Source organism: Saccostrea cucullata, unplaced genomic scaffold (assembly GCF_032062105.1).
Source record: "Saccostrea cucullata isolate Sc308-1 unplaced genomic scaffold, CSIRO_AGI_Scuc_v1 ctg519, whole genome shotgun sequence".
NCBI lineage: Eukaryota > Metazoa > Mollusca > Bivalvia > Ostreida > Ostreidae > Saccostrea > Saccostrea cuccullata.
In genome coordinates, this window is record NW_026929476.1 from 241126 (window position 1) to 256036 (window position 14911).

The 14911-nt window shown below is 32.7% G+C and overlaps 2 protein-coding genes and 1 pseudogene across 2 annotated transcripts; 1 reads left to right on the plus strand and 2 right to left on the minus strand.

Moving 5' to 3' along the window:
• Positions 1–5946: 5946 nt before the first annotated feature.
• On the minus strand, positions 5947–8097 carry LOC134280975 (probable E3 ubiquitin-protein ligase MID2; annotated as a pseudogene).
• A 1822-nt stretch (positions 8098–9919) lies between these two features.
• LOC134280969 (probable E3 ubiquitin-protein ligase MID2) lies at positions 9920–11889 on the minus strand. The gene has a single exon (XM_062763416.1). The coding sequence runs from the start codon at positions 11887–11889 to the stop codon at positions 10009–10011; it is 1881 nt and encodes a 626-aa protein (XP_062619400.1). The 3' UTR covers positions 9920–10008.
• Positions 11890–12634: 745 nt separating this feature from the next.
• On the plus strand, positions 12635–14715 carry LOC134280970 (E3 ubiquitin-protein ligase TRIM45-like). Its single transcript, XM_062763418.1, has one exon. It carries the CDS (start codon positions 12736–12738, stop codon positions 14602–14604), a length of 1869 nt encoding a protein of 622 aa, XP_062619402.1. The 5' UTR covers positions 12635–12735; the 3' UTR covers positions 14605–14715.
• Positions 14716–14911: the final 196 nt, after the last annotated feature.

The following is a 14911-nucleotide window of genomic DNA, read 5'->3' on the forward strand; positions in this document are numbered from 1 at the left end:
GCCTACCTGTATAGTGTTAGTCCACTCTTTCCCGGGTTATTAGTGTTACCTTAATAGAACATTTGACGTCACACCACATTGTGTCATCAGTCGACGCTGAAACTTTCAGGATACTTGTGTGTATGATCAGAATGTTGCAAATGACCACTGGCATTTTAAGTAAATTATCGAATTCCGATTTCATTAAAAATTAGCAGCTGTCAATGATATAAGATATTCTTGACTTTAATTTATTGTTGGCAATTGTGGTACATAAAGTAGAAAAGTCATATTTTCATGTGTTGATTTTAGTAGAAAAATTGATTTCAAATTTTCAAAAGCTCTTTAGAAGCATCAACATTTGATTATCAACACTTCTTTAAATACTTTTTAAAAATGTAGAACACCACGCTGTCCAGAACATGTCGACAGTACTTATTAATTTTGCGCTGTAAACTTCTTGGTAACTAAAATTTAAGTTGTTGAATATTGTCAAAAATACAAGCTAATTAGCAACGATAGATCAAAGGAAACAAAGAACTGAGTATGCTACATAAAAATTTGAAATACTTATCAATGACAAATTCCATGAAAATTTTGAATTATACTTATAAATGATATCTTGAAACATGAAAATCGTTGAGTTTCAGACCTTTGCATTCTATCAGAAGAAAAGTATTAGTTTGACCCCGTTTCTAAAAAAAATGTTTTATTAAAAATACTAGAATTAATAAAAATACTACTGTCTCCCGAGTAGTGCAGTAGTTTGGGCGTATGCTCTAGAGTCGCGGGTTTGAATCAACTGCGGGACATGGAGACCGGTCCTTTAGATGAGACCGTATATTGCATAAACAGTGGTCCCGTGTCACAGTCGCGATCGTTGTTGCCACGAAAAAAGATCCCTCACTTTTCAATGGCCCATGAGTTCCGAATAAAGGTATAAGATGGCAGCACTCCACCGGTCAGTGGTGATGTACGTGTGTCCATTAGGGTGACAAATTGTCCTATGGGACGTTAAACAACACCCAAACAGAAATACTAGACAAATGTAACAACCGATTTTGAAAGAAGTATGAATTAGACCAGAAATTATATTTAAGATCACATGAAACATCATAAATTGAAAGCAGAGAGCAAACTGACTTTGATATACAAGTGTTAAGGTGTAATGGGGGAGGAAGCATTCCTTGTTGACCGTTCACTTCGGCCGTAAGATTATCATCATGACATTCCGTAAAAACTCAGTATCAAATACTAATCTTAAAATCTGTATGAAAATTCTTCCATCTATGGAGGCAATGCATTTTACAAACAATTATTGCATATACCATTGAGTTTGCCAATTAAGTTTTAAAATACTGTGAAATCACAAATTTTCGTTGAGATTTAATTTTCGTTGTTTTCGAGGCATAAGTATTCATAAATTGTTGATCCACGAAATCAAATCCCCAAGAATCAAGAAATTTTCCTCAAACCACGAAAATTTTACTGTACAATCCTGATGGATTATACAAAAAGTTATAAAAGTGGATTTTTATACCATAACATGTATCAAACAATATATTTTAGTCATGATAACAACCATAATCATGTTTTCCTCGCCCTTCCCATTTACTGTGGAATTATTTTAACTCTAAGGGGTCAATGTCCGTGGGTGAGCAAAATTTGACATGTAATTTGGGACGTTATTTCGTGGGTTAATTAGTCGTAAATACTATGGTGCAATGAATAAATATGTTTACAATATAAACGGTCGTGGAGGTGTGAATTCGTGGGTATGGGTGATCCACAAAGTCTACAAACATTTGTCCTCCGCAAACAATAGTGATTCTACAATATTTCTCTCTTCTTTTTTGTCTTCATTTTTCTTTCTCGTTCTCCCTACAATGTAACTAAGGTTCCTGCGGCAGGTCCTGCAAGAAAAAGTTTGTATTTCTCTGTTTCGTCGGAGACCGAGAATCGATCTTAAATTTCACGCAGACTTGTACTATCCTGGATTGTGATGGTAACATAGAGAAATGAGTTGGGTTTTTTTTTTGGTCATTTGACGGATTACGTCTTTTCTTGTATTAAGATATATTTGAAATAATCTGCAAAGTCCATACCAATATTATTAATTTTATTTTGAAAATGAATATACTTTGATAAAAAAAAATCAAATTATTTTCCTGTGCTGTAATCATTGATACAAAATATAGTTTGTTTCAAAGATCACTCCGGTGTGGGTTTTTTTTTTTCATTCCGTAAGCTCCCATTTCTTTTTTGTGTAAGATTTCAATTAAACACGATGAATGAGTATCGTTAAAAACATACAAACCAGACTTAAAAGTGATTTACACTTACCAACCCAGTAATCCTTTTCAGGGGCTCCAAAACCATTTTTATATTCCGTCCAGATCCTGTCAAAGCTCAGAGAATTATTAACTCGTTTTTGAATTGCCTTAACATTAACATGTATAAAATCTTATAAATACCAACACATGTAATAAAAAAAACTAAACATATCCATATTTTTAAAAATCCTTTTTACAACATAGACACTGTTTGTGAATTATATTATTATACATACTGTCCATCCCCCGCCCATTGTCGTCTTGTCACAATAAACAGTGACAGGGCTGGTAATGGTGCCATAGGGATAGATTTTGAAAACTCCTGAATTTGTGTAACCAATTGCATGAAGATCCTTACAGTCTTTTGGGAATAACAAAAGCAGAAAAAAAATAATGTACAAAAAAGGTTTATTAGTTGCTAAGATCACTATTTGAAAAAAAAGATAAGGGAGACCCTTGCTGAAAAAATGCAATGTACTAATTACTTTATAGAATGCACAAACCATTTTTAACACACGATTCTATGTAATTACTTTCTCAATCATTACCCTTTACACAGCTCATTTCCGTTAACTGGAAACATAAGAGAAAGAAGAAATATGAGCATCGTTTTAATTTTGTCTAGATTCCTGAAGGGAGAAATTTTTCATAGAAACACGTTGTCAACGAAAGAATAATGGAAATGAAGCTAAAATATTACATGCCATCTTCAATCTAAGAATGTTGAGTGAGTTTCTCATACATATTTCAAATACATAGGGAAATAAAATGGGATCATGAATAAAAAAAAAAGAATAAAAAAATAAAGATTAATTACCAGGCCTACACGTGAAAAGAATTAAATGTTAGTACCTATTCATAATGCATAAAGTTATTTTTTTAAGAAACAGAATTTCATAGAAACATCATTTATGTATCTACGAAAAATCAAAGGAAATAAAGCAAAAATATTATATATTCTCTTCCTATAAAGACATTTGAGTGGGTTTCTCGTGGATTTTTCAAATGCATTTAAATGATTGAAGAGGGGGTTATATAGTATTAAAGTCACAAGACTCAAACATTTCGATTTTATCATACAAATCAGATCCTGTTTTCTTTAAATATATTATTCAACCAACTGAGTACATAGTCACGATGAGTAAGATTATGTAACACTACAATAAAAAATGCCCTTCTCCCTTAACTAAGGATAAAATCATGATATCGCCAACTTCTTTTTATTTACTTAGTAATGTGTTTTTATCCCAAAAAAAATACATTACTGATTTAGTAAGCACACGAAACATACCATTTTACCTTCTGGTCAACACAAATACTTTGATATTGCATGGAATTTCTGGTTTATGAAAGAATTCATGTTTACAAATGGAATATAGCTATTAAAGTCTAATAGTGGATTTATCATATTATAAAATTGTAAAAAACAATCGTCTGATGCTATGAAGTTACTTTTCTCAATAAAGAGATCATTTACATATTTTCTTCAATTTACATTCCAAGCCAGAGAATATTGTTTGGCTTTCAATTTTGAATTTTTTTTATACAATAAGGATTGGCAGGCACAATCCTGCCAACTTGATATCCCTACTTCTTTTAAATTCATGGAAAGCTTTCAAAATATTCTCCAGAAATTAGTATTGAGTATTCTTTTATGAAATTGACACTTAATCTAATCGTGTATTTAATAGTTTATCCACGTCTGTACTGTTTTGAAATTTCCAAGAATATTTTCCATTTTAAGTTATTTTTTGACACTTGCTGTGGCTTTCAACGCATCAGTTTGATGAATATGTCAATTAAGAAGAGTCGCCTCCTCTATATGTTGACTCAATATATCCCGGTGAACTCAAAATAAAAGATACCATTGAGTTTACACATCTGTTTCATATTTGTTTATTTTAGTTATAAATAGAAACCTAACAAGAGTACATTATCATGAGCGCGACGACTTTAAATTTTCTTTCAACTTCTCTTTCGTATACGTAGGAAGCAATATAGCATTTTAAGTCTGTACATGGGACTATTGTCTCGACTCGATTCGATACGCAAGGGAAAGTTTTGTTATGAACGCTAAAATACATCTAAAATAAGGCTAGGTAAAAACCAACAAGTCGATGAAACAAAAATATCAAAAGTCTCGTTTTAAGTCACCATTTGGAAAATGCTTTGAGTGATGCAATGACCTTTTCAACAAAAACAATTCAATGAGTCGAATGTTGACTGATTCTTTTTTGTTCTACTCTTAATTACTCAATAAATTGTCTGTGAATTTTCGCGTTATTTTCTGATTTCTGATTTCTAACTTTCTGTTGTCAATACTCAATGGGAAAATAAAGCTATAGGGGTTGTTAACATTACTGGAACCTGTGAAATCATTATTGTAAGGATTTAAATTTACACTGTATAGTTTAGAAATCTTGTTTGCTTAAGACAATTGAATGTAATTTCGTTTTTTGAAAATTTTTTTTATATATTTAAATTGGAAAATATTGATAATATTGAATGTCTTTTTCTTTAAGAGAGGAAGCTTTGGGTAAATATTAGATTACCAGGTGCTGAATGAAATCCCCGTTTCTCTAAAACACTACAATGAGCCTTACAAACAAAAGACTTTGTAAGTAGGGATCAGTACACTTGAATAAATTTAAAACAATCGTCTTTATTTCGTTGCCCCCTGTATACTCTAGATGTTATTAGTGCGCACTAATGATATTTGAGGATGCTAATCATAAAATCATTTTATATATAGAAAAAAAATACAATTTTAGATTTATTAACATAAACAAAATCATTAGTATTGACGATTTTTTTTTTAAAATATAGTATTGAATATGTACATGCATTTATTCATCTAGAAAATAAAATCTCTTTTAAAAAGTCATTGTTGCAGTGTTTTTAGAATGAAAAAATGTCAATTTCATCGCTGCTGTAATGCCATCTGTTCATGGTAAGAAAAATATTACTATAAAAAATTATGAGCACTAGAAAATATTTCACATAGACAACATAATTTTTCAGGATTTTTTTTCCCGAAAATGCAATAGGTAAATAAATCAAATCATACACGTGTACTTTTAATTAGTTGATTTGCAAGTAAAAAGTTTACAAAAGCTAATTTTAATGTCAATATACCTTTCACACCCTTGAAATTTCATACTCTAAATATGGCAATGCTTTCTGAAATTTGAAAAATGCGCAGAGAATAAGAAATGCCTTATGCCTTTCATGCAGTTTATTTTTTAAATGCATTATGAATGTTCTGCATTGTATATCACACATGTAAATAGACCTTACAGTTTAAATGGTCTCTGATTTTCTAAAGGGTTGATTATCGTAAAAATTTCCTTTATGTTATTGAAGACTTCAATTATCCTTTCCCATCATAAAAAATTCTTTACACCTATACGCATTTAAAGGTTAATGGATATTAAAAAAATAAAGATTGCTTCTATTTATAAATATAAAGATACGATTGCATAAAATGTGTGGAGATAACGAACAGCATTTAAACTCAAAAGTCCATTAATAAATTACAAAATTGGTACTGAGCAAACACGAATTATAAAACATCAGAGGTGGGATCAGGTGCCAAGGAGGAGTATGTTTGCCAAACATTGATAAAGCAAATCTATTTTGACACTGCTAAAATTTTATTTCAATTTCTTAGTAATATCTGATTAATAAAAACAAATATATTGGCTTCAAAATTCCAATAATATGGTCAAATTGGCTTAAAATATTTAAAAACTAAAATAATAAATATTCATCAAAGATTCAATATATTTCAGTAATGTAAATATTAAAATGTATTCAATCTGTATGACAACGGCATAACGGTGAAAGTAATGCTCCATTTTAATATACTTTTATATACAGCTACTACACCAACTAGTTATTTCAACTCATACACTCTAAAATTTCTTCGATTGCTGCACACACAACAAATGTTTCTGTCTTGGTTTATTTTCATAAAATCCGGTCTGGGAATATCTTCAAAGAGTCGAATTAATTTACCATAATTAGAAAGGACATGTATATTGTCACTGTTTTTACCTGCAACATAAATGTTGTCGTCAATGTCTTTGTCAAGTCCGCATGGTGATATTAGATGAGGATTGCTGTATGTCCATATTACTGACCCTCTAATACTCCTTGCTGTCACCTCGTTTGTTTTCCTATTACTATAGACAATTCTACCTCCTATAGAAATAATATATCTTACGCCAGATCCTGTTCTATATTCGTCAATATACCGCCCGTTACCTTTAGTTCTTATAATTCTATTGTCACATGCTAAATAAAAATAACCATGTACATATGCAATTCCAAATATTTCCATATCAGTCCGTATGTTCACCCGCATTGTCTTCACTTTGTTTATAAAAGGTAGCGATAAAACTGTTAACGAATTTGATGATGTGCAGCCTACACAGGCGTCTTTATCCATTTGTACAAGGCCAAACGGCTGGGACACTGATCTGACTACATTTATACATTTCCAATACTTATCATATACAAAACATTCATCATCATAAGAATTTCTTTGTGGTTTTCTGGTTGAAAGAATAAATTGTCCATTACTAAGAAATGTTCCATCTCGCACATATCCGACATCAATTGTGAATTCAGTAATTATTTTCAGTTGAACTCTTTTCATATTAGTAATAACGTCCATAACTGACTCGAAAAGGCGTGCTTCTCTCAGCCTTTTAAGTCCATGTTTGTTTCAAAATGCAAGGCTTTTCCTTTTCAATCTCGACATTCATCTGTGAAAAATTATAATCTTTTAGTCGAGCAACTATCTTCTTTCCTCTATAATACTTTATAACTGATTCGGCGTCATTGGCTTTGTTCTTTGCTTCTTCAAAATTTTGAGTACAATAGTCCGCGCATTGAATTCCATCAGAAAACGATTTAATGCATTTGTCATACTTCTCTTTTGTTTTCTTCACAACGGTTGACATATTTGTCAAATGTTCGTTTTTCAGAAACTCTAAATGCTGGATAGCTGCATTGAATTCTTGTTCAGTACTTTCTACAAAAATATCAGCTCTGTTCTGTAATTTAACGATTAATATTTCCTGCTCATTCTTTGCATCTGACAGTTTGTTTTTCAGAATCTCTAGGTCTTCAAGTATGATATCATCATTTTCTTTCAAACATTCTCTGAGGTTTTGGGCAGTTTTTTGGACTTTGTCGACATTCTTACATTCTCTGTGTTCCATACTCACGCACATTGTACAACAGGGTTCCTCATGGTCACTACAGAATAATTCTATCTTTCTATCTTGATGAATCAAGCATGTGTTTTCTCTGACAGCATTGGGTGCAATACGCGTGCTTTTCAAATCAGCTAGTTTAATCAATTTGTGGGTTTTAGTCGTAAGTCCCCTTTTATGATATTTTATACACATTGTGCATAAATATTCCTTACAAGAGAGACAATATTCTACTGCATTCTCTTCTTCGTTCTCTCGCAAACAGGCCTGGCAATTTCTTTTGTCTGCATTCACTGACACCATTTCCAAAACATCATTTAAAGGGAAAAGGCTTGCCCAATCCTCTAGGTTTTTTAGTTCACCAAAACAAGGAATATACTCACGGCATAACGGACAATTAAACCCCAAATGTCCCTCCGTACCTGTGCATGAACCGATTATATAAGATGACAAACAATCATGACAAAACGAATGTGAACATGGTAGATATCGCGGAGTTTTGAATTTTTCTCGAAACATATTGAACACATAAAAACGTTATCAGTGGTAACCCCCGATGCCATTTTATATCTCTATAACAGTGACCCTCCGGTCGGCTTGAAATCCGTGTTTTGGAAACAAGGCAAAAACAACCCTTCAAAACAGTGTATGCTTTCGATACTCCTTGTTATGGAAACGATGCAAAAACAACCCTTCGATACAGCCTGCTATTGGGACAAAATTAAAGGGACTTGAATTGCATTGTCTGCACTTTATTTTTTGCTGCATCTTGCATCTTTTTATCACTAGGTGTGATATATCTGCTTTATTGTCAAACGTGTTGAGTAATATTCTTATTCATGTCTTGTTTCTATTGGGACAAAATGCTTTTTATAGGCCATATTTAAAGATATATAATTCTTCTAAAAAATGCCTTTTGCTAATTACAAGCATGCTTTTCAGTCAATTTAAGATTGGGCATTCAACCATAAGTGTAAAAATTGATTACTTGTCTACATATTGAAATGTTACGATTACAAACAGTTACTTTAAAGAGGATAAGACACAGGTTTGAAGTCAATATTTCTCCACATTTCCGTATAGTATCATACTTTTAATGTTGATGTTTAATTTCAAAAAAAAATATGATAATTTTTTTTTATTTGGAAATTACTTAAACCACGAATTCGGCAATGTTTTATTGACACATCCTTGCACTTTCACGAAATATACTTTATCCCCAATACTTAAGAAAGTTAGGAACATTTGTTGTGTTTCGTAGAAAAATATGAGAACAATAATCCATAAAATTCGGAGTAGAAATTTGAGAAAGAAAACAACTCACCGGTAAAATTATTCCTTGTTCGGGGATATGTGCATATAATATAATATGAGTTTTATAAATTGAACACACCCGTGAAACGTAAATGTTATAATAAACGGCGCAAGAGTTTTGTTATTTAATTTATGTGATAATGATACCTTTTTGCGGGTGTGTTCAATTTGTTAACTTGTTAAAGGTACTAGAACGAGGAACACAAACACTCAAAAATTCAATGAAATCCGCCTCACTGAAAATTTTGAAATGACTTTTTAAAGAAATTAATAATATCTTGAATTATGCTGGGAATCAGTTGTGCAATGCAGCTTTATTCTGTAATTTAACTATGCATGTTAAACTAACAAAATGTGCACCAATCATACCAAATAGAATGAAAGAACAAAAGCCCATCAGCCACATTGATCTTCTAAGCACTTTGGCTTAAAAAAGGCAAAATCTATATACAGTCAACTGATTGACAGTGTTCACCCTACGTGTTTCTCAAGAAAAAATATTTCAGAGTAAAATTAGTCCGCTAATCGTTTAACTTGCATGGTCTTTTTAGCTGTACAAATATTTTCTAATTTTAATCTGTCATGTGATTTTCAGGCTAATATAACTACCTGACTTTGCACAAACTTAGCAGTGACACGATATATACAACCTTTACTTCTCATTTATCAAAAAATATTTTAGTTAAATAAATTTTATTGTTTAACTTTATTCTGCAAGTGGCTATCTTACTTTTACCCATATTTTTCTTAGGATGAATTCTTTTTTCAAAAATCATTCTTTAGTTTTTCAGAAGTAATTTTTATATTCAAAACAATTTTTAAAAATTGGGTTATAATACCTATACGGTATTCCAAAAACGCCATAGAATTCCTTACAAACGATGAACTTCCTCCCAAATTGTCATCACTGTTCGTTATCTTCATGTTTTTCTTATATTTTCACCATTACCTCTTCAGTTAATCATAAAAAATGCAAAACTGTAGAAAGTAATACACTGTACAATTTATTGTTGTCAAAATTATATTTCTGTTTTATTCTTCTTGAAATATTTAACATTTTACTGTTGAGTTTCATGTCACTACATAGTTATCTCCTGAATCATTTAAAAGTTATCCCTGGATTTCATTCCAGTTCAAAAGATAAGTATTTTTTAGAGCAATTATTTCAGTTCAAAGACTTGAATGTTTTTCCTTTGACTACAGACACAACACAACTTTCTGTCTCTGTCTATTTTCATAAAGTCCGGCCTTGGAATATCCTCGAAGATTCTTATAAGTTCACCATCACAGGATAACACGTGGACATTGTCACTCTCTTTACCCGCCACATAGATATTGTCTTCTGCGTCTTTCTCAACACCACATGGAGATTTCAGACTCACGCTACTGTAGGACCAGAATTGTGTTCCAACACTGTTAATACGCGTCACCGTGTGCGTTTTTCTGTTGCTGTAGACAATGTCGTCCTTTATGAGTATAATATTTTTTACACTGGCCCCTGTGTTGATTTCCTTGACTTTCACTCCATACTGGTTTAGCTGTAAAATTTTGTCGTCACATGCTACGAAAAGAAAGTTGTGATAAGATGCTATTCCATAGATGTCTTTTGGTACACGTATTGTCTTTATCTTTTCGTACGTACGAATTGACCTCACCTCAATAACCTTTGAAGATGTACAACCTAAATACACTTCATTCCCCTTCTGTAAAATACCAAAAGGTTTATATGATGATTTTATTTCTCTGATACATTCCCAACTACTGCTGTATACAAAACATGTTTCATCGGAAGTTCCTGAACGGTGACTTTTTCTGGTAGAGAGAATAAACTCTCTATTTGATAGAAAGGTTCCGTCGCGAACATATCCCGTGTTTATGCTGAATTCATGAACGAGAGACAACAGGATCTTCCTCAGGTCAGATGTAACATCAAGTTCTGACTCGGCAACGATTGCCTCCTGAAGACTTTTCAAATTCATAATTTCATTCAGGATAGGTGGTTCTGTTTCCACAATATCTACTCTAATCTGGTTAAATTTGTAACGTTTTAGTTCATCTAATGTCTTTCTGCTTTTATAAAACGCCCTCACCAATTTAACATCGTTCACTTCTTTTCTAGCTCCCTCGATATTTCTTGTACAGAAATCTGTACATTGAATGCCGTCAGTGAAAGCGTCTAAACATTTCTCGCATTTCTCCTTACTTTTCTTTACAGCCTTAGACATTTTTGTTAAATAATCATTTTTTAAGCCTTGCAGATGATCAATGGCATTGTCGAAGGCTCTTTCGGTTGTCTCTGTACACAAATCGGCAGTGTTATTCAGTTGAACAACAAATCTTTCTTGCTCCGATTTCGCATCAGATAATTTGTTCTCTAGAATTTGCACATCTTCCAATAATCTTTCGGAATTTTTGGTCAATAATTTCCTTACATTAGTTGCAGCTGTATCCATTGTATTAATACTGTCACATTTTCTATGTTCCAAACTCACACACATTGTGCAGCATAGTGCTTCATGATCATTACAGAATAATTCCAACTTTCTATCTCGATGTTTTGCACAATTGTTTCCATGAGTGGCCTTTGGAGTAAGAGACATTCCATTCATCTCTTTTATTGGTATCATCACATGATCAAGCGTTGTCAGTCCTCTTCTATGACTTTTTGTACATATTTTACACAAACGTTCTACACAGTATAAACAAAAATCGGTAGCATTCTCCTGTTCATTTTCTCTCAAACACGCCTGACAAAATGTAATTTCTGGTTTAACTGATAATTTTTCCAAAATGTCATTCTCAGGAAAGAGTTCCGCCCACGTTTCTGGCGTATTGGTCTCTCCAATGCAAGGAATAAACGTACGGCATAATGGACAATTAAAACCCAAACGAGATTCCGTAGCTTTACATGCGGTAAGAATGTAAGAGGATAAACATCCGTGACAAAAAGAATGCATGCACGGTAGATATCGCGGAATTTTGAACTTTTCAAAGCAGATTGAACACACGGTGATTTCGTCAATGTTAAATCCTGATGCCATAACTCATTGAATCCTATATATGAGTGTCACTGTTTTCACAAAGAGGCAGATCGTGCAAAGGGTGTTTACAATGGAAAGCTGATTTGGTCAAAAGGAAACCTTGTTTGTTTTTTTAAGTTTACAAATCAATTCTAGATAAATGAATAACGCCTTAGAGCTTAAAAATTGCAGAATGTTAAAGCGTCTTATAACATGTATAATAACCATATTAATCATGAACATTCAAAAGATTCGACACATTTATTTTTTTTATTTGTATTTTCTCAAATTCCATTAATCAATGTTTATTTTGTAATTCAAATCAATTTTATAATTTCATAATGATACTTGAAGAAACCCTGAAAATTGATCTGATGCATCAGTTGTTTGTTTTTTTTTTTTTTTGTTTTTTTTTTTTTTGTTTTTTTTTTGTTTTTTTTTTTACATGACCTGATTATTTTATTTTGTAATAATTATAGCTTTAAAACACGTACTCGTGATAATCTATATAGATATATTCTTATACTAGAATAATTATGTAGGGTGTACGCGATGTGCCCAGGATTCAAGTAGAGAAATAATCAAATTCTATGCTTGGCTTCTGTAACAAACCGACAGTGTTGGAAAAGTGGGAGGGCTCGAGGGCAGGTGTCAGGTTCAAACAGAGAGGGGGTGTGACCTTGAAAAAAAAATAGCTACACAAACAAATACAATGTGTGCAGTGTCTATAAAGTGCCTCCATATCTTTTGCTTACTGTTTGTCGTGATCGTATCAAATTATCGCCATTTGTGTTTCCATACTGCATACATGACGTCAGGCGTCACAATATCGAAAGTAGGAGAAAATCCCAGCAATCAAAACAGACTATGGCAACCTCATTAGACGAAATTTCCATCGTGGAGGATGTGACTCTGTGTTCAATATGCTTTGAGAAATTCAAAAAACCGAGGTATCTTCCTTGTTCTCACTCGTTTTGTCATAGTTGTTTATCATCCTACATTGCCAGCGTGCGTACGTCTACGGAACCTCGTTTGGGTTTTCACTGTCCGCTATGCCGTGAATACATTCATTGTAAAGGCACATTTGATAAGCCCGAGGATATTGTAAACTTTTTTCCCGAAAATTACCTACTAGAAAAAATTCTTGAGAAAGGTGACCAGTTGAAATGCGAGTCCTGTCTTAGAGACAACGAGGAAGAAGAGGCTACCGCCTATTGTGCCACGTGTATGGAGAATTTATGTCAAGTTTGTTCAAAATGTCATAGGAAACTCTTGGTCACAAAGAGCCATAAGGTATACCAACTAAGTGAAATGAAATCATCTAACATTTTTTCCGATTCGGTTTCAAACTTAACCTGTTCAAAACATAAAAACAGAGAGATAGAACTATTTTGCAACGACCACGAAGCACTATGCTGTACAATGTGTGTTAGCACAGAGCATAGAAAATGTGACAGCGTTGATACTGTTGAAGTAGCTGCTAAATCTTTACGTGAAAGTGGAAAACTTAGCGGTCTATTAACTGAAGTAAAGAATCTAGAGAAGAAACTGACTGGATCAAAGGCAAGACAGGAGAAAAACATAACAGAAATAGAAGATAGTGTCGACAGCATGACAGAAACAACAGAAAAAGAACTGCAAACTCTAGTTGAACATTTGGAAAAGCTGAAAGATGATCTTTTACAAGAAATATCTAAGGCAGGTAAAACTAGCCAAGAAAAGTTGAGAAAAAGTCTAGAGATTGTCACTGACGGAATTTCATGTGCAAAATCTTGCGGTGATAAAGTTGAAAGAGCCATGGAGAAGGGTAGTGATGTTCAATTACTGGTGGAATATTACGCAGCAAGAGCCACTCAAGAGCATATGAATTGTTTTAAGTTCACAGAAAAATATATAAGCATATTAGAAAACAAATCCGAAATGCCACAACAAATTAAAGACATGAAAAATCTGTCACAGATAGAAGCTTTTGGTATGGAAAAAGATGTGACTCGTGTGTATGAAAAAGAATTGTCTTTTAAACAGGAACTTAATATATCTAATTCCAATATTTGCAGTGGGACTTTTCTTTCAAATGGCACATTTATTGTTGCAAATCATAAGCTTCAAGGTCAGTGTAATGTATATGACGAGGATTTCAAATGCATAAAAACAATAAAAGGGTTGAGACACCCTTTTGCAGTCGCGGAAAATGCGAATGAATTGTTCGTTACTTGCTTTAACACACAATCTATTATGGTTTTCTCATCTGATGACTACACAGAAAAACGGAATATTAAGCTAGATATATACGTTTATGGAATAGCTTGTAAAAATGACACTCTCTATGTGGCATGTGGAAAGAAAATTATAAAGATAGATAAAAATGGGTACAAAATCAAAGAATATAAAACGGGTTCTTGTGTTATTCACCTTCTTGTGTTGAACAGTGTAGATCTAGTTTACAGTAACAAGGAGACAAACACTGTGATTGCAATGAATGATAATGGCAATACTCTATGGGAATACAAAGCATCCAATCTGAAGGAACCATATGGACTGGAAAAGGATAATGCTGAAAACATTTTTATTGCTGGTATACAGAGTAGGAATATTCACGTTTTGTCCTGTGCTGGAGAAGTCATTAGAGTGATTAGTTATATGTCGAAACCAGTCTTTGTAGCAATGAATGAAAAGAGAAATGTATGCTGTGTATGCAGTGAATATAAGAAGATTAGAGTTTATGAACTGAAATAGAGCCATGACTTTGTAGATTTATACCGTTGACATATCGAGATGTGGTCCAGACTACCTGTTTGTGATTCAAAAAATAATGAAAAGATATATTGTCTCTTTGAAATAATTCTGGATTTACCATAGTTATGCATTTTTGTGTTTGTTAAGGCTAGGGATGGAAAATCATACATTTTTGTACATGACTATTCGACATAATGTTCTCACAATTCTGCAAATGTCATGGATTGTATTTTCACGAGGAAAAAAAGGTAATAAATGTAAAAATTGACTTTCTTTCAAAAATTACTTTTTATTCAAAAGGTTCTTT